The sequence below is a fragment of the Neovison vison genome, chromosome 11 (genome assembly GCF_020171115.1).
Source record: "Neovison vison isolate M4711 chromosome 11, ASM_NN_V1, whole genome shotgun sequence".
Taxonomy (NCBI): Eukaryota; Metazoa; Chordata; class Mammalia; order Carnivora; family Mustelidae; genus Neogale; species Neogale vison.
In genome coordinates this window covers 64,824,793-64,849,455 of record NC_058101.1, presented here as the reverse complement: position 1 = coordinate 64,849,455, position 24,663 = coordinate 64,824,793, and the positions used below count along the sequence as shown (strand labels likewise).

The 24,663-nt window shown below is 53.0% G+C and overlaps 1 protein-coding gene across 2 annotated transcripts in view; it reads right to left on the bottom strand.

The window, feature by feature from the left end:
- The window catches only part of TBC1D14 (TBC1 domain family member 14), a 103,358-nt gene that overhangs the window by 75,266 nt on the left and 3,429 nt on the right, over positions 1 to 24,663 (bottom strand). For both annotated transcript variants that reach the window (XM_044267835.1, XM_044267836.1), the window contains exon 2: positions 15,476 to 16,214. In XM_044267835.1, coding sequence (XP_044123770.1) covers positions 15,476 to 16,197 — 722 coding nt within the window. In that variant the 5' untranslated portion in view covers positions 16,198 to 16,214. The remainder of the gene's footprint in view (positions 1 to 15,475; positions 16,215 to 24,663) is intronic.

Here is a 24,663-nt window from a genome sequence, read left to right as displayed (position 1 = left end):
TACACGAATCCTGAGATAAACCACAACTACTCACAACAAAGAATCAGCAAAACTGAAATCAAAACAACTCTCGGTTACAAACTCAGCTCACTTAACAGCAATAGGAACTAGCAGACTGGATGTGGCAATCTGGTAGGTCCTTGCGCACACGAAAAATACAAAGGGCATAAGAGAATTCGATGTTCCCTATGCCAAATATTCAGGGTCTTCCAAACAAAATAAATCCGTAAATACTTTAGAATGGGCGCTGATGGGTAGAACATAGAGCAAGACAGCTTTAATTGCTCGGGTGTTCTGTGAACATCTTCTTAAGCAGGCAAAGGGAGATCAGTGTGCGAGCAGGAAGCAGCCAGTGGCGAGAGAACCACTTTGTAGGAACGGGGCGGCTTGCGGGTTTCTCCGAATCCCACAAACTGCCATGCTGCCACATTGTCCTGCGTTTCCTGCTGATGCCCCACCTCCCAGGCTGACCATAACCTCACCATGGACAGAAAGAAGGCAGACTAGAAATTCTCTAAACACAGAAATCTGGGACTTCCCATAAAGAACCCAGTGTGTGATTTCCCAATAGTGCCAGCACACGGAGGGTGGCGCACACATGGAGAAAGCCGGATGACTCTCGCACGGAACAATTACATCCTCCTTTCATCCACTGCCCAAAACACTCTTGCTTATAGGTACAAAAGTTTTGTTTTTATTTTTTTAAGATTTTATTTATTTATTTGACAAAAAAATCACAAATGGGGAGAGGCAGAGAGAGAGAGAGAAGCAAGCCCCCTGCTGAGCAAAGAGCCAGACGTGGGGCTTGATTCCAGAACCCTGGGATCATGACCTCAGCCAATGGCAGACGCCCAACCAACTGAGCCATCCAAGTGCCCCTGAAATTCCTTTTTTAAAAAATTTTTACCTGAGAGGGAGAAAGAACGTGGATGACTTAAGCAGACTCTGCACCAAGCAGGGAGCCTGACATAGGGCTCCAACTAACAGCCCTGAGATCATGATCTGAGTCGGACGCTTAACCGACTGAGCCACCCAAGCACCTCATGGCTGTGAGATTTCTAAGGACAGTGCAGCTCCCAGAAGCCAGGGAAGAAGCACTGCAGAGAAATCAGTGTAGCCCGCAGGTCCACCAGGACACGATCTGGCTCCTGAACAGGACAGGTAAGCAGACGTGTAGGCCAGCGAAGTCCCTTCCTGGTTCAGTCCATACCACTCCTGAATGCCATTGCCTTGACACACCACAGCGAAGGTGCCTGCCTGCCCCACCTGAGACAAACGGGGATTTCAAGGTCTGCATCCAACAAAAAGTGGCTGAACTTGAAAGGTTTCTTCCTCAAACAGAAGTTTCCTAAGCCCCCAAGGGAAGGACAACAGATCATCAGACTCAACCTGGAACACAGAACTTGTTCATGTTCCCTGGAGTTCAACATGCGGTCTCGAGCTGGTGGGATCACGGGAAAGCCAGCAGGTGGCCCACTCTGACCCATCACCAATCAATCACACAGACGAAGTCAAGCCCATTCACCCTTTGGGACGGATCAAATCCTTCTTTTCTCCGTTCTCCCTTTTCTAGTGCTCAGCTCCCAGGCAGGTTGGCCCTTGCTAGCATTCACTCATTCAACCACAGGGGTACACAGAGGCCCCTAATGAATTCTGGTGGGGCGCAAACACCAATCACTACGCCAAGCACACTGTATGTTCAGGAGAACAGAGCTGGGTGCCCAGAACCCGATCGGACAGGTAGAACAGATACTTCCGTCTCTGGCTCTGAGACCACACTCCCTGAACGCCCTCTGGGTTCTCGGTCTCCGGGCTGGAGGCACCACAGGGAAAGTCCGAGGTGCTCACCCCTCCACCTCCCTGCATGCAGCTCCCCAGATGCTAGAATGTGCCCCAGAGCTCAGGGGCAGTGTTGGACAGGACCTCGAGTGAGATCCCCAACACCCTGCAAGGCAGTTGCTGTCCCCAGGCCGGACCAGAGGGCAGGTTGGTCCTCCCCCCACCCCAGCCGGCCTTCCCAGCAGCAGGCCACCTCCCCTCAGCCTCTGCCTTCCCCCAGGGGTCCTAGCCTCTGGTGCTTTCTGCTGCAGGCTTCCCTGGGCTCCATTCACTTCCCTCCAGATTAGCTTCTTTCACAAGAACAAAGGCCAAAAGTAAAGTGCCAGCTCGTCACCTAGACCAACCAGACTAGCACTGAACAACGGAGCTTCCCATGGGGATGGAAAAGCCCCGGAATGTGGCTCAGGCAGCTGCAGAGTCAGAGTGCCAGCTTCAATTCAGTCTCAACTGCTTCGTGTGGCTAGTGGCAGACACACCGGACAGCTCAGACGACAACCGTGCCCAAACGTAAGATCCCAGATGACAGAAGAGGCGAGACAAAGTGCACACAAGGCACCATGGGACCAGGGACTTGAACCCGCTGGTTTCTGGTTCTCACAGAGGTTGGGCTCCCCCACATCCCTTGTCCCTCTCCAGACACCCTGCAGTTTATCCTTCCCCGGCACTTGCACCGAACGCCTGAGCTGGAGCATCTCTTGCAGCTGTGCACCCGCACCAGACTACAAGGGGCATCTGTTACATTTACTGGGGGGACGGGGCTGGTGGCGGCCGCGTCCTCAGCACTCGGTCCTGGGGAGGTGTTCACCAAGGACATGGAAGCTGTTTCCACTCACCCATCTGACAAATGTTTACTGAATTCCATCTAGGTTTGAGTGTGGGGTATGATGCAGGCCCTCAAGGGGCACCCACCAATGGCACCGAACAAGGGGGGCTGCTTGGGCTGGGAGCCGGGGACTCCACTCTGCTGGGAATCTTCAGTGGGCTCCTCTCAGGCAGTGTGATCAGCAGCAAAAGGTAGAAGTGCCACCTGCTCCAGAAGGGGGTCACTGAGCCTGGCGGAGGAGGGAAGGAGGGCTGCAGGCAGATGAGGCACCAAGCCGGGAAATGTTCCTCCTGCTGGAGAAGACCACCAGCCCAATTCCCCTTTGACATGTGGGACACAGCAACTTGCTGCCAGTGCAGGGGGGAAGTAAGTGGCAGAGCTGGGATGATATTCACCCCTGCAACATGTGGGAGGCTTCACTGTGGCCTCCACAGCCCTCCCCACACAGGGCTGTAGCCCACGACAGCCACGATGCAACAGTAGCCGCTGGGACCTCCCTGTGCGCACTCCACACTGACCTCAAGGGGCTCCTGCTCCAAGAGACGCTTGGGGACACGGATGCAGGAACGGGATCCAAGGACCTGAACACGCGGGAGATCAGGCCCATCAGAAGGACAGCAGCCAAAGCCACAGCAGCAAGGCAGCTTCTGGGACACACACAAACCCACCCCCAGCGTCTTCTCTGTGCCCCTCTGGTGGGAACAAGGGTGCCCTGGAGCACACAGAAGGCCCATGAGGCTGGTCCTCACATGGAGGCTGGAGGGAACCGTTCCAACAGTGGGTAAGCATTTACAGCAACAATGCAAGGATGCAGAGCCTCAGAGAAGCATGGAGGTGTTCCTGAGTGAGCGAGCCCCCACCTTCGCAGGCCTGGCCCTCGAGAGGCTAGTGCCTGGTGGGGAATGCCAGAGAGACATCAGCTGCGAGCAGCCAGCTGGAGGGATGGCTGCATGACCCTGTCATGCAGGGGCTCCCTAGAGAAGGCCAAAGACTGAAGAAGAGGAAGTGACGGCCCCTGCATGACGTGCATGGTCCGTGCTCCTCCTGGACACTTCCTCTTGGCATTTCCTTCCCCTCACGCCATCCTGGCCTGGGCCACTCCAGAGGATCACAGCACCAAGAGCAGGGCACCCCGTGCCGGCCTTTCCTGCAGGACAAGATGCCGCTCGCAAACGGGAGCTTCTGTGTACCCATGGCCAGCCCAGCAAAGGAGCACCCATCCCAACAATGCTCCGGGGAGGGAACTGCTACCTCCCTCCCTCCACTGAGCATCAGAAAGGGATCCCATGAAGCGCTCTGCCTCCTCCTTCCAACCCCCTGGAGGAGTTACCAGACACCTGGAACAGAACGTGACTTCCCGGGGTTGAGCCTTACCGTCAGACTGAGCCGGGCATGGGTCCAGGTGGGGGCTGAGCCCTCCAAGCTCCATGGCCAGCTAGCTGTTGCCCTACGCCCATTTATCCACACCATGAAGGGTCCCCACTACCCTTAGGCCCAGATCCCTCAACAGGCTCCTCCGATTCCTCCACCCACCAAGATCCCACTGGTCCACCCTCCTTCGCTGCCGCTTGCCCTCCTGACGTCCCCCACCCCTTCCCCAGCTTCCACACTCCCTCAACTCCCTTGCCTGCCTCCCCCTTCATCCCAACTCAGCATAATCACAACCATGGCCCACACACATGCCTGGGCCCAGCACACACACCCCCCAGAGGCAGGCTGCCCACTCTCTTACAGAACCAGATCCTGCAATCCCACACCCCACGATGACTCTCGCACCTTCTCCTTTTATCATACTCCCTCTTTCACCCCAGGGGCCCATCCCATCCACAGAGGACCCTGCTTCCTTCCTAGGGCACAAGGAAGCAGGCTTCCTAGAGCCGCAGGAGCCCTCGCTCACTGTGGGTGGGCATAGAAACAGGATGACTGCTCCACAAGGCGGTTTGGCAGTTTCTGCTGAACTTAAACACACTCTTACATTCGATCCAGAATCAGGCTCCCTGCTGTTTACCCGAAGGAGTTGAAAACTCCTGTCGACACAAAAACCCGCATGGCGATATTTACAGCCACGTTATCCACAACTGCCAAAGCTTGGAAACAACCAAGATGTCCTTCAGGAGATGAATGAAAAAATAAATGGTCCGTTCCAGATAATGAGATAATATTCAGTGCTAGGAAGAAATGAGGTTCATCAAGGCATGAAAAGACAAGGAGGAACCTTAAATGCACATTACCAAGCCAGAGAAGCCAGTCTGAACAGGCTGTACTGTTAGGATTCCAGCTCCCTGACATTCTGGAAAAAACGAAATTATGGAGGCAGGAAGAGGATGGGTGGTCGCCAGGGGTGTGTGGGGAGGGAGGGGAGCAGGCTGTCTAGGGCAGGACTCTAGGTGACAATGATGTGTCCACTGACTGCAAGAAGGTTTCACTCTGGTCAGCACGTTGAGATGGGGGAGGCGGTGCCTTGGCTGCAGGTGGGCATTCTATGGGAATGCTGCACTCACAGCTGGGCATTCTATGGGAACTTTGCCCTCTCTCCCTTTTCTTAAATGGGCTCCACGCCCAACCTGGGGCTTGAACTCACAACCCCGAGATCAAAAGTCGCATGCCCTACCAACTGAGCCAGCCAGACACCCCAACTCTGCACTTTATTTCTTTAAGATTTTACTTATTTATTTGACAGACAAAGATCATAAGAAGGCAAAGAGGCAGGCAGAGAGAGAGGAGGGGAAGCAGGCTCCCCGCTGAGCAGAGAGCCCGATGCAGGCCTTGATCCCAGGACCCTGAGATCATGACCTGAGCCAAAGGCAGAGGCTTAAACCACTGAGCCACCCAGGCGCCCCAACTCCACACTTTCTGCTTAATTTTGCTGTGATATAAAACTGCTCTAAGACAGTTAAAAAAGGAAATATACCAAAATTAAAAAACTATATTCACACACAGAAAAACAATGACACAGCACTAAAGACAATAAAGTAGTCCACATTCGCTAAATAAAGAAGGCGAGGACTCCCACAGACCCCCACGGCCACATCTGTCCTCCGGCCCCGGCGCCAACATCCTCTGCTTCACCACTTCTTAATCTAGATGGTTCCATGCAGCTGAAGCCAGTGTGTCCCGTGAGCACCAGACCCCGCTCCTTTGGAGGCCACTGAAGGACACCTCTCTGCAAGGCCTCCTCTCTCTGGTTACATCTGCTTCTGCTCTTTTGCTAGGCTATTCTTTTTTTTTTTTTTCTTTAAAAATTTTATTTATTTGTCAGAGAGAGAGCGAGCACAGGCAGACAGAGAGGGAGGCAGAGGCAGAGGGAGAAGCAGGCTCCCTGCTGAGCAAGGAGCCCGATGTGGGACTCGATCCCAGGACACTGGGATCATGACCTGAGCCGAAGGCAGCCGCTTAACCAACTGAGCCACCCAGGCATCCCTGCTAGGCTATTCTTAACAGTAAACAGAAACCCCTGTTTCTCCAGCCCTCATTCCACGTGTTCATCCAGCTATCACCTCACGTGTTTGCTCCCATCTGCCTTTGCTAATAGCAAGTCCCCTCCTCTAACTCTTTCTCAAACTCACCCCACACTGGTTTCCAGGGTACGCCGCTGCTCCCACCTCTCCAGCAACCCTCAGTGTGGGTATAAACCATGACTGTGTCGGACAGTCACTCCCATGGTCAGCTGTCGTATGGCACAGAAATTTCGGGAAAGGGAGGTTTTTCTTGGTTGGCCTCATCTCATCAGTGAGCCCTTAAGAACCAGGGCTCTCCCTGGCAAGAGAAAGTCAAAATGGGAGAAGGACTGTACACAAGGGGGGGTTCCCTGTTGCTGCACTGAAGACATCGGGGACACACAACAAGGCACAGCAGAAGCAGCTAGGGACTGGAAGCAGCCCCAGCTGACGGCCATCGAGGAACCAAAGACCATGGGAAACCAAACACTGCCAATGATCTGACTGAGCCAGGAAGGTGACAGCTCCTTGCTCTCCGCTGCTCAGCGCCTGGGTTCCATCCTTGTGAGACCCCCAGAGAAAACGTGGCCATGTGACCAGGGGCCACTGATGTTTTAATCCGCTACCTGGTTACTTTTCATCTGCTGTGTGGCAAACTAGTAGAAGACTAGCACGCCTCCTCTGCCCCATGTTCTGCAGTTCTTCCCCTCGCTCTTGGTCAAGGTGGCTCTTGACGGCCTGCAGGCCCGCATAGGACCTGGTCCCACTGACCTCATCTCCACCCCTGTCATGGCTCACTCTGTTCCCCCAGCTTCCATCCTCTTCTCTAGTCACCAGGCCTACCCGGGCCCTTCCCAGCCTGTCTCAGCTTCGCCAGCAATCTGCGGGGTCAACTTCTCTGCCTCCTTTGTCTCTGCTGAAGTGTCTCCCGCTTGTGCACCAGGCAGGCCCCGCTTCTGTGGGCCCCGCTGACCAGTGTGTTCTAGAGCCCGCCCTGGCCAGTCTCTCCTCCTGCCTCCGCTGCCTTGTTCTCCCCATGGCACCACCCATCACCGTCAACAACTGTGCTCCCCGTACTTACTTCGGGTATTATCCTCTCCTCCCACTAGAACAGAAGCTCCTCAGGGACAAGGGTCTTTGTCTTGTCCAGAGCCGAATCCCAAGCACCTAGCACAGTGCCTTGGCAAAGGGCAGATGCTTGGTAAGTATTTTTTTTTTTTTAAGATTTTATTTATTTATTTGACAGAGAGAGAGATCACAAGTAGGCAGAGAGGCAGGCAGAGAGAAAGGAGGAAGCAGGCTTCCCACTGAGCAGAAAGTCCAATGCGGGGCTCAATCCCAGGACCCCGGGATCATGACCTGAGCCGAAGGCAGAGGCTTAACCCACTAAGCCACCCAGGCGCCCCAAGTATTTTTTTTTAATGTTATTTATTTCTTTATTTGTGAAAGAGAGAGAGCAAGCACACAAGCAGGGGAACAGCAGAGGGAGAGGGAAAAGCAGGCTCCCCATGGAGCAAAGAGTTGGATGTGGGGCTGGATCGCAGGACCCTGGGATCATGACCTGAGCAGAAGGCAGCGGAAGTCTTGCTTAACAACTGAGCACCACAGGCGCACCTCAGTAAATGTTTCTTTAAAAGAAAAATAGGCCTGATGAGAAACACGGTGAAGGGCAGAGCATAGTGCACAGCAACCCCCCAGGCCTGCAGGGAACCGTGCCAGGGCCCACCATCACCAGGAAGCAAAGCTCGGGCAGGCAGCACGCCCTTAGTTCGGCTGTTCAGAGTGAGCTCTTGGAACGGACCCCTCATGGACACTAGTTGCCTGTGGCTGCTGCACCATCCGTGTGCCGCTCTCCCCACCCCCGCCCCGGAAGAACCCCTGGAAATGAAGGTCAGGTGGAGTCAGGGCATCAAGGACCTGGCAGGGGCTGTAACAAGGGCCAGCGGCGGCTCAGCGGAGTCAGCCCGTGCTTGGAAAAGGCAGGCATTCCATAGGACTGGGGTCATGCTGCTGAAAAGCCACCTGGCACGAGAAGTCCTAGAGGGCCTGAAAGCCTGGGAGTGGGGTCATCCAAACAGGGCCAGGGAAAACTCTCCTCACACAAAGGACAGTACTCGGAATCGTCGAGACACCTCACGGATGTGTACTTAATACAACAGCGGCTGCCCTTCTGGCGTCCTTGCCAAAATCTCTGCTTCTCCTGCTCCTGGCCGCCCTGGCCTGTCACTGATTCTGCTCTGCACCCCCTACCCACAGCCAGCCCGGGAAGGCCTCAGGACTCAGTGAGCGAGGACAGCCTTCTCAACCTGCTCACACACCATGCCCTCTTCGCACCGAGATGCTTCTGTGCCCCGAGGGGGTGCCGCAGAGTGGACCCCCTGACCTGCGAGCAGTGCCTCCGTCGGCCCCAGCCACACACTTGCAGACCCTGCCCGGCCCAAGCATAGCGCATCTCCTCTTGCTCTCCCAGCAACCCCCCCACAGCTGATCATGGCATGCATGCAGGGCTGCCCCGCTGGCTCGGTCCATTACAGCAGGTGACTCTGGAGCTCAGGTGCTGAATCTGAGCCCCACCTTGGGCACAGAGATTACTTAAAAATAAGAATAAATTTTTTAAAAAGAGGTAGTGTGGTGTCTCCAGTAGAAAGAGCAGGGACTGTGGAGTTGGACATGTGAGCCTGTCGGCTCTCCATCCTGGGCACCTCGGGCCACAGCGCTTTCCCAGAAACACTGGGCTTTCTCCTGCTCCTATGACTTCATGCATGCTGATCCTTCCACCTGCGAGACACCGTGTTCACCTTGTCCACGAGGAAGACACTCAAAGACCTGCCAACCTCTGAGTCTCCGTATTTCTTTCTGGACTTCTATGTCTGTCTAGGAACCGTCCTCACATGCCACAGGGCCTCCCTTGCTGCCTGGTGCTTGGAGCCCAGCACCAGGGTCACATGGCTGCTTTTTCTTTTCACAGCTCCATAAGGCAGGTGCCCTGAGCCCCTTCTGCAAACAAGGACAGGAAGCCCCCAGAGAGGCTGAGTGCCCGCCTTACCTGGGCTCACACAGCAGCAGACAGCTAGGTCCAGGAAACACCCACCAAGGCTGTTTCCCGGGTATCACGTGGCGTGCGCACATGCGTGCCCCAGGTGTGTGTGCACGCACACATGCACGCACACATACACACGCACCCACAAGCGCACGCACACATCTGGGCAAAAGTCAATTAGTAACGTAGATGGTGTGCCTCCTGTGTGCCTGGTGCTTCACACCCACGCACACCTCCTCCCTTTGACACCCGAACTTGTTCCTGTTCTCCAGACGAGAACCCTAAGTTCGGAGTCCTGTGCCCAGTGACAGCTGTATTCCTTGCGGCCTACTTAACCACCCCCTGTCAAAGTCTCCCCACCTATGAGTAAGAATTACTCACAGGACTTACCTGAATCCATCAGCTTTTGGCGCAGGTTACAGAAACCACCCGAAAAAGTTTAAGCAGAAAGGATCTAACAATGCAAGGACTGAGGTGATTTCACACTCCCGGTGAGGGCCGAAGTCTTGGGCTCTACCCTGGGCCCCTAGGCCCTCTGCTGCATCAGAGCGACCCCCCAACCCTCAGAAGTCAGGGTCAGGACCCTCCCGCCCCACCCCACCACGGCCACAGTGGCCTGGCACTAGCCAGGGGACAAGCACAGGGCCGACACTGGAGAGCCGCATGGCCCTGACACCACCTTACGGGTCAATACTGCCTAACTTTCTCTGCCTCCTCCTGCCTCGGTTGGCTCCTCCCGGGAGAAGCTGACAGCACCCAACTCCTACCCAGAACCCCAGCTCTGAGAGACCCCGACAGCACACACAGGAAGGAGAGTGGCCCACATGAGGCGCAAGCCCGCCTGCAGAGTCCACCTACCCACACATGCTCTCTCCCACAGGACTGAAGATCAAGCAAGGCCACCATGGCCACGTGCTCCAAGGGGCCCGCAGCAGCCACCGCCTGTCACTCCTCGTGCCTCTGAAGTTTCTCTGCTCAGCTCATAAACAAACTCACCTCTCCAAAGAGAAAGTGAGGATGGGGGGCCTGGGGGGCCCAGTCGGTTAAGCGTCCAATTCTTGGTTTGGGCTCAGGTCATGATCTTAGGATGGTGAGGCTGAGCCACGCGCGGGGCAGGGAGGCTACTTCAGAGCTTCGGGTTCTCTCTCTCCCTCTGCCCCTCCTCCCGCCCCTCTCTCCCCTACTTAAAAATTAGTTTCTTTAAAAAAAAAAGAAAAGGAGGGGCGCCTGGGTGGCTCAGTGGGTTAAAGCCTCTGCCTTCGGCTCAGGTCATGATCCCAGGGTCCTGGGATGGAGCCCCACATTGGGCTCTCTGCTCAGCAGGGAGCCTGCTTCCTCCTCTCTCTCTGCCTGCCTCTCCCCCTACTTGTGATCTCTGCCTGTCAAATAAATAAATAAAATCTTAAAAAAAAAAAAAAAAAAAAGGAAAGAAAACAAGGAGCACATTTCCTCCTTAGCACTGTCCATAGCCCCTTCCAAGTTATCAAACCCCCAAAGCCGAGGAGTTGTAGTTGAACGCATTCATACCAAGTCAAAATGCCTTAAAGACTTTTCTCAAAACAACGGTTTCGCCTTTGTCCTTACTCAGACCCGTAAAAATAGTGGAATCTTATGTGAATCCCCAACAAAAGCAGACAGCAGGCCCACAAAGCCAAGCCGCAAGTTGGGGATGCACTCGGCCTGAACTTTGTCCCGTGGCATCTCTCTGAAGACTCCATGCTCCATGCGCTCCTTACCAGAGGGTCAGTGAACCCCTGCCACCCCATACACACGGGGGACCACAGACCAGAGGGGAGTTCTTGGGGTCACACAGGCCAAAAATGGTAGAACCGAGGTTCGAACCTGGGTCAGAGCAGCTCCAGCTCACCCAGCACCCTGCTCACTGTGTCACAGGCCCCCGCTGCTGGGGTAAGCCCCATGCAGACTGCATCCCCAGGGGCTCCCTCCCAGGGTGGGGGGAGGTGTTTGGGGGGTGGGAGCAGTTCAGAACACAGCCGGGCACCACATCTCCCAGCCTCCCCTGCCCCGGCAGCTCTCCATCCTCCCTCCCGCTGCAAGCCCCTTCATCTGCTTCCACTACAGCCCAAGCATGGCTCCTCAGCAAAGACACCCAGTCTCTGCTGAGAGCGGCATACAGAGCTGCCTGAAAAAGCTGTAAGTGGGCAAAGCGGATTATCACCTTCCAGGCCCCCAGGCCCATGAAGATTAGCAGCCAGGAAACCCTGGCTTTGCAGAAACAAGCCGTCTCCTGTGGAAAACATGCGTATTACTGGACTCCTCTCGTCTACACAAACATTGTTCAACTACACGGGTGAAACAGGACCCCTTAACACAGGCCCTCTCTCCAAACAAAGGGGAGCCTGCTCCAATTATGTGACATCAGTATATTTCCTTCAGGGAAACAGACATGAATGTCTACACCTGCCAGCAGGGTGGTTCTCACAGGCTGGGTGATCCTGCCCGCCCCTCCCAGCCCTCCCTGCCTGGGACAGAAGGCAGCACCCAGTATGACCCTGTGAAGGGCTCCTGGCATCTTGGGGACGTAAGCCAGGGAGGCTGTTAGACAGGACAGCCACAAATATTCATCCACCCCAAAATGTCAACAGTGCAGACATCCTGTTTTGACTTTTTCCATCACAACTTTTGATCAAAGTAAGCACCACATTAGGATAAGAACCAGAGAAAGCTTCAGAAAAACTTATTTCCTAGAAGTGGTAACATTTCTGTTAGCATCACAGAGAGCCACTACTTACGACTTCTCAGGGAGTGTGCTAAAGGCTTACTGATTTGATCTCTAACCTTACAGTTTCATGCCCCCATTTAACAGCACAGAGGAGAGTAAAATGACTTGCCCAAGGTCACACAGCTACTAAGCAGGAGAGCCAAAGGCTCATAGGCTCACACCCTCATGACTGCACTCATGCCCCCCACCCTCGCGGTGCCTGCTCTGTCCCCCCTACCAGCCCGAGTCCCTAAAGGCCCAGGACCACCTCTCAGCTCAAGGCGGCATCAATACCACAGGGTTCCAACAGCCCAGATGGAGAACAGGTCAAAGGGACAGAGGGAGCTGGGTCCACAGTGGTCAGGCCCAGCCTGCCATCCTGTCCCATCTCTGCTCCTGTCTCTCCCAGACCACCACCATCATAAAGCAGTCAGGGCCACCAACCAGTCTGCCCCCTCTGGCCACAAGTTCGTTTCGTGACTGTGTCCAGCCCCTCCTCTGAGCCCCATTCTCCCAGATGAGCCTTCCACTACTGCCCACACTTCCTCCTACAATTTCCTAGAAATTGACTCAGTGAGGACAAGGAGAACAGAGAAGCACAAGGGTAAAGGAAGTTGCCTGGGTCAGGGGATGAAGCAGAGAAACAGGAGGACTCAGAAGGCTGGGCCAGAAACCCCAGAGCGCAGCTCTAGCCCCAGCCCTGCCCTCGACAAAACTCATACAGGCCTTACTGTGAGTAGGGCCCCCTGTGTGACTCACCTGTAAAATGTGTAGTGGGTTCCAAACACCCTTGCCATAGAACCCTCTTCCCCCTCAAAGGAATTTGAGATGGAAAGCTCCTCTAACACTTTAAGACTCTAGGACAAAAAAACTCACTAGACGCAGCCCAGGAGATCACAAACTTCAATCCATTTGCCATTAACATTCCACCTGCTTCCCCAAAGTGCTTAATAATGGCTCGCCATAATGTCACAGCCATTAAAAGGGTAAATGAGGGGGTGTCTGACCGGCTCGGTCAGTGGAACACGCAACTGTTGATCCCAGGGTCGGGAGTTCCAGCCCTATGTTGGGTGTAGAGATTTCTTAAATAAATAAATAGAATTTAAAAAAAATTTTTTTAATGTTTTATGAAAGGGCTAAGGAGACAAGAACCAGAGAATAAAACATTCATTTCTGCAGCACAAAGCTACGAAAGATTTTCAAGAAACAGAAGCTTTGCCATACTATATAATTTCCCTTACATGCAGACTCTAAAATACAGAACAACACAAGAACAGACTGCGAAATGAAGAGCAACTTGGTGGGGAGGAGGACGGGCCGAATAGGGGAGGGAGATCTAGAGGAGCAAACTTCCAGTTATAAACTAAATAAGACAAAAGAACACGGCGCACGACACAGGGAACACAATGTAGTCGACACCAGTTAACAGCTTTGAATGGTGACAGACGGTACTGAGATCCAGCTCGACGATCATTTAGGAACACGCGTGAAAGTCCAGTCACGCTGTCTTACACCTGAAACCAGCATAACCGCGTAGTCCACTATGCATCAATTAAAAAAGAACAGTAGCCTCAGCAACGATCCAAGTAACTGGCAGTGTTTCCTTCCAAAGGGAGAGAAGGCTCCATCCCGGTGAGACAAGGCAGCGGCCAGAGCCAGGCGCAGCCGTTGACAGTCACACACGTGGACCCACTTCATTACCGTGACCGACACACGAAGTAGGTCCCAGAAGCGGACCTTGTATATCAACAACATAATGGGCACCTTGGGCTGGGCACTTACTCAATGCAATCTAAGAGGTGAGAGAGCCAACTCAGACAGGTGAAGTGACCTGTTCAAGGTCACACAGCGAGGACACAGGTGCAGGTGTGTTCAGTCCAAAGCTCAGCTCTTTCCTCTAGGCTGCTTCCCAGCCACCCCCACCCCGAACCACGTTTCCAAATTTGCCAAGAACCCACACATGGTCTCCCCAGCCCTTCCCCTGAGATTCGGATTCTGGGGTTCTGGGACGGATCCTGAGGACCCCACGTGTCCCAAGCACCCAGGTGGGATCTACAGACCCAGAATGCTGAAAACACTGACCTGAGAAAAGAGAACTCAGCCAAGCTAATCAGAACCACAACCACCTATTCTGGGGCTATGGCTGCAGAAGGGACAGTGACTTGCCCCCAGAGCTCCTGGTCGCCTCCCACTGAAGGCGGTCCTGGGTTACTGAGCTCCGGGACCACAGAGGCCTCACACCTGACTGTCAGCACATTGGAGAGAAGAGATTCCCCACAAACCACAGCCTGCATCAGACATCTTTTCGCTCAAAACTGGTCTCAGGCTCACTTGGGACAATGTCCACATTCAGACAGTAAAGCAGCTGGGGCTGCAGTGAGTTAGGCTTTAAGCCCACAGCCACAGAAGTCTCCAGTGGATGCCCACCAGCACAGCACACCACCTCTAATGGACAACCTGGTGCATCTGGCTAGCTCGGTCAGTTAAGCATCTGACTCTTGATTTCAGCTCAGGGTTGTGGGATCAAGCCCCAGGTCGGGCTCCACACTCAACAGGGAGTCTGCTGGAGACTCTCCTTGTCCCTTTGCCCCTTTCCTCACTTGAGCTCTCTCTCTCCCAAATAAATAAATAAATCTTTAAAAAGGAAAAAGGGGACACCCAGTACCACAAAGTGTCCTCCTTGGACTTTGCTACAGTACACACCTGCAGGGGCAGCTGTGCCGACCACAGCAATGGGTCCCCCAACAGGCAATTAGGGACAGGTCACCACTTCCCTGCACAGCAACTCACACCCGCCGTGCCCTTCCCCACAGTATGGCACAGCCCAGAGGTCCCCGGCTATTTCTACGACTGATGTGTCCCCTGCCCATGTGCCCGACCTGAAGTCAGTTCCTGTATCACTTCGATGCACGCACCCCTCCCACAGTCCCCTGCTAAGAGCAGAGCCGGGGACACACACACTTGTTGGATGAAAGCACAAGAGGACAGGTAAGAAGCAGGCCTCGTGGGAGCTGTGCACCCCAGGGCTAAAGGTGAGACACAGGGGCCCTGCAGGCCCTGGTTTGGCAACCAAGTGGCCTGGTGCCAGCCCGGCGGGGAAAGCAGAAGCCGCAGGGCGGGGCCAGCATCAGAACACGGGCCGGCACACAGCCCTGTGGGGGCACCGGGCCAGGGTTGCCTGGCAACACCAGAACTATGTTAGGCCGGCAGGGTCCGAGGGGGGATGTTGGTTCCTGACCCTGAGCTTAACCCTGAGTGTAAAGGGCCCTTCAGAGGACAAGGCTGACAAAGTAAGGCTGCCAATCTGTTAGCACTGGCCATTTATGGGTCACCCTCCGCCACAGCCACTCAGAAGCTGGGAAATGAAAAGTGTGCGAGGGAGCCAGGGAAGGACACAGAGGTGACGGCGAGCAGTGAGGGCTCAGACAGTAGGGTCACCTCCAAACCAGTCCTACCCACCACTGCACCTGGCTCCAGGCTCTGGGCAGAAATCATGGTCGCCTGTAGGACTTGGGGTCTGCTTGGCAAAGCAGGAAGCGCACAGCACATTTCAGATGAGAACAGAGCAGCCGGTTTGGAGAACCTAACTCTCACGGAGACGAAGACGGTGTTACCTGGTAAAGAAGCTGCTAAGTGGTCGCAAAATTTTCAGTTTACTCCCATCCTCGGTTCCATCCACACAGTCCTGCTGGCGCAGCTCACGCGTTTCCTTGACGGAGCTCAAGGTGACATCCGTGAACTGCGGATCATCGTCACTCTCCAGGGTCACAATGGCACTGGAGCTGCTCGTGACCACAAGGTCCAAGATGTCCTCGTTGCTGACAGACAGCGTGGTTGATAGCTCCGTGCCGAGACTGGACACGCTGCACACAGACACATCATCGCTGCGGCTCAGGGCTTTAGAGGCGGGGCTGTAGAGCTTCACCGAGTCATAGCCCGTCCTGGGGAATGTGGACGACTTCCGCACGCTCTGCTCCCACTCAGCACCGCCGGTAGCCGGGGGCGTGTAGGATGGCAGTGGGCAAGCACTCTGGCAAGCTCGCTCAGGGACGATCTCTGGCTCCGACGGCTTCCTCTTCACATGGACCGCGCTGCAGGGGACGGGTTCTGGGTTACTGATCTCGAGGGTGGGAATGCCGGAGTCCACAGACTTGAGGCTGTGCCGATCGTCTACAGGACCAAGCTTCAGCCTGGGCCCATACTCTGGCAACGAGAGGGATCGGGGGGCCTTGAGAGTCAAGTGCTGCAGGTTCTGAATGTGGTTTCCTGGCTGACCACCCAGAACGCCCATCAAGGCTATGCCATTTGTAGAGGTGGACAGGTTTCCATCAGTCATCTTGGTCCGAGGAGAAACTAGAAAAAAACACAAAGATGGAAATTAAGACAGTAGCTATAAAAGCCTAAGACACACTCCTCTGCCATAGAGCTCGAATGTTCTGATGCCCTTTTTAGGGACAAATCCTTGAAAAAAGTCCTACATAGCCAAGTTTTAATGCAGAACCAGAAGCTACAGTTCTAGCATGTATCACCATGATATGAAATATAATCTCTTAAAAAACAAAAAATAATGGGACAATAACCCCAACAAAGGCTAGGGTAAAACAGTACTTCAACAATCACCTTGCTCTTCATCACCAGCACCCCACCAGTCACGTGTCTGACCCCCCGCGCCAGCACAGAGGGTGTGAGGACAGGCCCAGGCAGAGAAAGGGTTATTTGTTTTTCACAGTTTTTTTGAAAAATGATAAACAGAAGGGGCGCCACGGTGGCTCAGTAGGTTGAGCGGCCAACTCTTGATCTGAGCTCAGATCTTGAGTTCACGGTGGTGAGTTTGAGTCCCACACTGGGCTCCGCGCTGGGCATGGAGCCTACTTAATAAAAAAAAATAATAATAACAGAACACCTGGGGCGCCTGGGTGGCTCAGTGGGTGGAGCCTCTGCCTTCAGCTCAGGTCATGGTCTCGGAGTCCTGAGATTGATCCCTGCATTTGGCTCTCTGCTCAGCAGGGAGCCTGCTTCCCTATCTCTCTCTGCCTGACTCTCTGCCTACTTGTGATCTCTGTCTCTGTCAAATAAATAAATAAAATCTTAAAAATAAATAAATAAATAACAGAACACCTCTGTCAAAAGTACATGAATTCATAACTCACATGTAAGTCAAGTGCTACCTGTTCCAAGACAGCATTAAAACCCAGGTGTCCTCTTCAAGACAGGAAGCAAGATACATTGTGTATGCCATGTGCCGTGAGATGGCCCCAACCACATCCAAGTCAGCCATGGCCCCCCACATGTCCACAAGGCCGGGCATTTACCCCCATTACCATGGAGGAAACCAAGGAAACCTCAGCGAGGTCAAGAAATAGCTCCAAGATCATAGCGTTATTTAGCAGCACAGCCAGGCTGTATGGGACTGACCCCAAAAACAGGCCATTCCCGGTGGATGAATAGCTTAGTGTGGAGTCATAAAAACCCAAGTAGAAGGCTGCCTCAGGAAGGCAGATAATAAAGGAAAAATAATGGGTCACCTGGGTGGCTCAGTCAGTTAAGCATCTGCCTTGGGCTCAGGTAATGAACCCGGGGTCCTGGGAAGCCCTGCATCAGGCTCCCTGCTCATAGGGAGTCTGCTTCTCCCTCTGCCTGCTGCTCCCTACTCGTTCTCTCCAAATAAGTAAATAAATAAATAAAATTTAAAAAGGAAAAATAAAGACCATAAATCTACAATAAAGACTTGAGTGACAAGAGTCAAAGCTGTCAGTGACACACACACACACCTGCCTACAGTTCTCTGGCTTAAGACACGGGTGGACTTGATGGCGTAGGAGGTACACAGCCTGGACAGCACAGCCCCCAGCAGACAGAGAACCCTGGAGTAGGTTAAGCCACCTTATACTGTTCTTCAAAACATCAAAACTAAAGAAATCTGGTGGGGTTATTGAAATCTGCTCCACGGGGACGCCTGGGTGGCTCAGTCTGATAGGGAGCAGCCCTGAGCTGAAGCTCAGGTCATGATCTCAGGTCCTGAGATCGAGTCCTGCATCGGGCTCTCTGCTCAGCGGGGAGCCTGCTTCTCCCTCTGCCTGCCACTCCCCTGCTTGTGCTCTCTCGATGACCAATAAATAAATAATCCTAAAAAAGAAAAAAGAAATCTGATCCACAGTGTAGAACAACATAAAGAATGGTACTTTGGGTTGTTTTTTGGTTTTTTGTTTTTTAAGTAAGCTCCACACCCAGCATGGACACTAGTGCAGGGCTTGATCTCACGACCCTGAGATTATGACCTAGCTGAAGGCAGACACTTAATCGACTAAGCCACCAGTCACCCCACTTTCTTGGGTTTTAATGGGACTTTTCCTGGGCTCTAATCCCCACTATACTGACTACCCAGGGAGAATTAAGTCTACTACCATGAGAAAAGCATCTAAAGGCAGAGGCCCCAGCAAGCACTCTGCTGGTCGCTGCCATCATCAAAGAGTCAGTGGGGGAAGGTTCTGAAGCACAGTGGGAACAATGATAGCCACTCCCTTTTGGGTGTCACCGAGCCTTGCCACTCCCCTTCAGGAAGCCTGGCCCTTCTCCAGTCAACACAGCAAAAGCAAATTCATTAGAAGAACCAGGGAGGGGGTCATTTCCCTCCCTCCCAGAATTCCAAGCAACCAGCCAGACAGTGCAGCACTGAAGAAAAAGATATGAAGGAATGTGGGGCACCTGGGTCACTCAGTCTGTTAAGCATCTGCCTTCAGCTCAGGTCATCATCTCAGGATCCTGGGATGGAGCCCCACATCAGGCTCTCTGCTCAGCAGAGTCTGATTCTCCCTCTCCCTCTGCCCCTCCCCCTGGTTCATTCTGTCTCTCAAATAAATAAAATCTTTAAAATAAAAAATTAAAAAAATGAAGGAATGAATCAAAATGCAGAATTCAGAAACAGAACTAAATATAAAATCTTGAAATATGACCCAGTAAGTGAAGAAGGATTATTAAACTACAATGTTGCACTGATCAATTACTGATTTTTTTCTTATAAGGTAGAACCACACTGCACTACACCAAAACAAAAACACATAATTAGGATTAAATACAGAAACAAAATTATAAATGTATTCCATCGGGCGCCTGGGTGGCTCAGTGGTTTAAGCTTCTGCCTTCGGCTCAGGTCATGATCCCAGTGTCCTGGGATCAAGCCCCGTAGCAGAGAGCCCGCTTCCCTTCCTCTCCCTCTGCCTGCCTCTCTGCCTAATTGTGATCTCTATCTGTCAAATAAATAAAATCGTTTTTTAAAATAAATAAATAAATAATAATAAAAAATAAATGTATTCCATCCAGTGCTTCTCTAATCTACTGAGCAAAACTTCAGTTTATCCTCCGGAAGACTCTGGGCACCACCTCAGCACACATCAACACATTTTCAGGCCACAGTTCCCACTGCCCTCGGTTTCCTAGGCTGCAGCCACCACCCCGAGTCCCCAGGCCTAGGCTCCTCCAGCCAAAACCGCCACCAATATTGGGCCCCTGCCCTAGGAAATCCCTGAACCCAGCCATGCAGTGGAACAACAGGAGTCCCAACAGGGAGACACAGGGAGATTCAAATGCACAAACACTTGAGACTTCGACTTTTTTTTTTTTAAGGTTTTATTTACTTATTTGACAGACAGAGATCACAAGCAGGCAGAGAGGCAGGCAGAGAGAGAGAGGAAAGCAGGCTCCCTGCTGAGCAGAGAGCCCCATGCAGGGCTCGATCCCAGGACCCTGAGATCATGACCTGAGCCGAAGGCAGAGGCTTAAATCACTGAGCCACCCAGGCGCCTCGAGACTTCAACATTTTTTTAATTAAAAGGAAAATACAGCAAGAAACATTTCTAGCACACAGTGAAAAGCTAATCTCTTGCAATGTTGAGAGTTATTAGAATCATTGAAAAGCCATCAATAGTCTGACAGGTCAAACTGGCAAAAAGCCAGAAACACCGGAGGAAACCCTCATCACACATGGCACTGGAACCTGGGTGCCTGGACCGGCTGACATTCTGGCTCCGCCGCTTACCACAGAGAGAAAGTGTAACCTTCCTGGGCCTCGGCTTCCCTCCCGGCTGGCAGGAAAGTGGGCGATACAGGATACAGACAACGAGAGGGCTCAGTGGGGGCACCTGCTCTCCCCCGTCCAACCAGTCTAGGCCCAGTAGACAGGAATTCCCTCCCCCGCAGTCGTGCGAGGAGCTGCAGGACCTGCACAGGTGCCCGCAGACAGCAATTCTGAGACGAGAGAAGTCACGGAACACAAAACGTGTGCCAAGTGGATGCAGGGACCCCTTCCCAGAACCGCCACCACAAGAGCACGAGGGCGCCGAACCTGGGGTTACAGGGTCCAAAGCCGCCTGGCCGTGGCCTCCTCTGTACCCCTCTCTCCTCTCTGCTGGGGCCCTGGCCTACAGAACAAGGGCCTCTTCCAGGGAGAAGATGAATGACCTTTGACGCCTCCCTAGGTCCAAGTCCAAGTGAAGTTCCTTAAACCCCACAAACAAAGCTGGCGGCCTGCAGGGAAATAAGCTTAAATGCAAACATGTCCTTCTGCTTGCAACAGACTCACAAACCAAACCCCAAAAGGGCCCAGGCCACCTGTCCTCAAACCCCTCCGCCTGGGGCCACCAGTCCTAGGAAACCAGAAGCCCCTGGCCAGAGCACCTGCCTTCCGAGCGTGCCCCAAAGTGGGGCTGCACGCACAAAGCACTCGCTTCTCGGAGAGGCTGCAGGGTGGCTGCTGGACGCCTGCCAGGAGGCCAGCTGCAGATGGCCTGCCTCCAAGTCACAGGTTTTCTAAAGACAGGATCAGCCTAAATTCCCTGCGCTGGCACAGAGCCCTCCCACCCTGGCCTTGACAGCCTCGGCAGCCTCATGTGGTCACCCTTGCCTCTCTCAAAACCCCACGGCCTGGGCCACCAGCATCCCTGGGGATGTGGCAGCAGGTGCCACAAGAAGACACAGCACATTTCCAAGGCCACTTCCCCTGAGAAGCTTTCCCCTGCTCTCCCAGGAGGCTGAAGGTCCTCCCTTCTCTGAGGTTCCTTTTGGCCACACCTGAGACAACTGTCTATCCTGCTGCTCCCCTGGTACTCTGCTGCTCCCCGTCCACTGCTCCCCTTGGCCCTTTGCTGCTCCCCTGGCCCTCTGAGGGTTTCTAAGCTCAGGCAGGCATGGGGCTAACAGGTTCCAGATACCACTGTCTGGCCAAATGCCTTGCATGGATTAAGAATTCAAAAATCTACTTGCTGAGTTAATTATTACTAACAATTAGGTTCTAAGAGGGCAGGTTTCCGGGACAGTCCGTTCAAGAAACATCTATGGCAAGTGGGTTCTGCTTCAAGAACAAGGTGAGCCCTGGACCTAAGGAGATGAGAAAGAAATGCACCCCCCCACAATCAAGTTCCCAGCAGCAAGCCAGGCATGACCATCCCATGCCCCGATGGCTGCCCACCACTCTGGGAGGAACGGTCAAAGTGAAGAAAGTTCCTCCCTCTACACCGGCTTCCTGAAGCCTGGGACAATCCCCTCCAGCAGTGGCCACGGCAGACCCCGTAGGCCCTCTATCTCCTCCAGACCCTGGTGGCCAGCCATGGGATACAAGTTTAAGGATGACTAGCCGTCACCTCCCAGACAAAGGAAAAACACATAAGACGTCAAGTACAGATCAGATGAAGGCTTTTTCCCTCCAGGCAGCAAGATGAATCTGCATCTTATTTACCGCCCCAAGAGACAGTGCACCTCTCACCCCCCACCCCAGGGCCAGACTTGAACCTTGCACCCTGCCCAGGCTAGGCCTTCAGGACAAGTCAGAAAGCCCATGGCAGCTCTGCCAGTGACTCTGAATGAGACTTTGGAAAACAAGTCCATCCTGAACAACAGTTTAATTTGCTTCTCTTTAAAAAGCAGTGACAAGGTCTTGACCATGCCTTCATAAACAAACAGTTTATGAGGCCAAACCCAAATGACTGAGTTATGTCCCCAGCCAGCACACCTCTACTTGCGGGCAGCTTCGGGGAGAAAGGGTGCTGCCCATCCATGCAGACATCCTCTGGTGCTCACCTGCCTGCACCTGCTTCCTGCCTATGGGCATTCACTTCCCGGGGCCCTCCCCATCCGGGGTCCTCACTGGCTGCTGCTGGGGGCTGCTTCCTCATACCCCCACCAGCACCACTGACACCGTGCCTCTCCCTGAGCTTCCACAGAGGACGCACCTGCCTTTGCTGCCAAGCAGCCCATCAGCCCAGCTCTGCCACTGATTTCCACCCCCTTAATCATTTTTTTTAACAGATTTTAGAGAGAGAGGGATAGTGAGAGAGCGCACAGGCAAATGCATGGAGAGAGAGAGAATCTCCAACAGATTCCACACTGAGTGCAAAGCCCACCACGAGGCTCGATCCCAAGACCCTGAGATCATGACCTGAACTGAAACCAAGAGTCAGACGCTTCAACAACTGAGCCACCAGGCGCCCCTCCATACCCTTAATCTTAAGAGAAGACAGACACTGCTCCTTTCTGTCAGCCACAGCCTCAGAAGCCACCTCACAGAGCCAAGCTTCAAGAGGATAGGACCAGGTCTGCAATACCAAAGACCCCAGAGCATCACCAGAAAGCTACAATTTAATGAGTACCAGGCACTGTGCTAAGCTTGTAAAATGGTCTCCTGCTTTACAGCCCTCACAGCTCTACATGCTAGGTATTGTCCCCACTGTACAGAGGAGGACACTGATGACCATGGCTTACCCAAGAGCTCCGCTTTTATGTGGCAGCAACAGGGGCCTGAACCCAAGTTCATGACTCCAAGGCCCCTCAGACAACTGGGCTATTCACGCAGCCCTAACAGACATTGAGAGCCTCCCTAAATCCTCATTCTTCCTGTGAAAAAGCAGACTGTCTTCTGCTATTTCCCAGATGGGAACAAAGCCGGCTTGAGCCCGGTACAGTGACCTGTCCGTGATGGTACAGGTGAGGCCCTACCTGTTCTCTCTCCAACACCCATGTCATTCCTCACCAGGCTCCTCGGGGTCCTTCATGCCTCCTGGGGAGAAATCTGGTGAGACCACCAGCCTCCTGGCAGGCCTTCATCTTGACCCTGGAGGACAGGACCAGTCAGGAGAAACCGGCTAGTTAAGCCCCTAAAATAAGGTCCTACCACCCAGGAAAGCCCCCTGATCTCTGGGGCATCGCCCACATGAATCAGCTGGCTTTGTAGAGGGCTCCACGACCACCAACCATGCTGAGTCACTTTCTCTAAGGTTGTGGCCGAGACAAAAAGGACCCGGGAGAGAAAGGCACAGGCCGTTCTGGAACTGGGGTGCTTTGGCGTCAACAATTAACATAAGCAGCTGCCTCTGCTCCCCGGGTCTGCCTTGTACAGGCACAGTGTTCAAAGTTCACACCCACCATCTCTGTAATTTTCATGACAACCCGGGGAGTTCCCGGCACCATCATTACCACCTCGTGGACAAGGAGGCAAGGCACAAGGGGCTTGTGTAATGATGCGCTCTGTACATGGTCCAACTGGGGAGGGCTCCCGTAGACTCGCTCTTCCCACTGCACCAGGGCCGAGAATAATGGTTCAGTTTGCATTATGCACAATGGAAATGTCAACCATAAAAGTAATTTGATTTTTTTTTTCTTTTTTTTTTTTAAGAATTTATTTATTTATTTGACAGAGAGAGATCACAAGCAGGCAGAGAGAGAAAGAGGGGAGGAAGCAGGCTCCCTGCTGAGCAGAGAGCCTGATGCAGGACTCGATCCCAGGGTTCTGGGATCGTGACCTGAGCCGAAGGCAGAGGCTTAACCCACTGAGCCACCCAGGCGCCCAGTAATTTGATTTTTAAATGGGTTCTTCTTCAGGATAAAAACAATCCCAAAAAAGGATTTCCTAGAAGTTCAATATATTCCTCTGGGAGGTGAACAGCAACTTTCAGGTGCCTAGAACGTAACAGAATGTTATTTAAGTAAGTTTTGGCCCATCAGCAAGCCAGGCAGAAACTGGGGGTAAGCTGTTGAGGGTCCCCAAAGGCTCTTTCACAACCCAAAGGGGAAGACATGTAACTTTCACTGCCCCAAAGCGGTTATGTTAAAAAAAAAAAAAAAGGCACAGGTGGGAAATTTTAAATTAAGGACTTTCACTGCACGGGCGGTGGGGGGTCTTTGTCCCCCCACTACCCCCAAATGTTTCCACTACATACAGTGACTTAGCAAAGTGACTCAGCATAAGTATCTCAAGGTGACTGACAGGTAACTGACAGAAGAGGAAAGTATTCAGACCACTTAGCAAAACCAGCACAACTTACAGTCTTAATTATTAAGAAGAGAAAACCATTTATTAAACACTCGCCAGGCAGCAAACCTGCTACGTGTAATCACACGCTCCACTCATCACAAGGCTGCCAAGCTCGGTGGAGAAACTGAGGCTGAGTAAGTCACCTAAGGTCACACGGGAACAGAAACTGGATTCTCACCAGGTCTGACATCAAAGCACACACCAGCTTGCTGAAGCTTTGCAATGCTCGATAAACTAAATGCTTAACAATTTTTACAATCCTCTGTATGTTAGCATTCAGGGAAAAGGTCTTTAAAAACGAAATACACAAGGGGGGAAAATGTGCAGGCTCTGGAGGCAGGCTGCCCGGGGTTCAAAGCCTAGCTCCTCCACTTACAAGCTGTGTGACCTTGGATTCGTTTAACACCCCTGTGCCCAAATTTCCACGTAGTAAAATGGGAACAATAACAGCTCCTGTCTCCTTAGACAAATAAGGCATTTTGATTTTTTTTTTAAGATTTT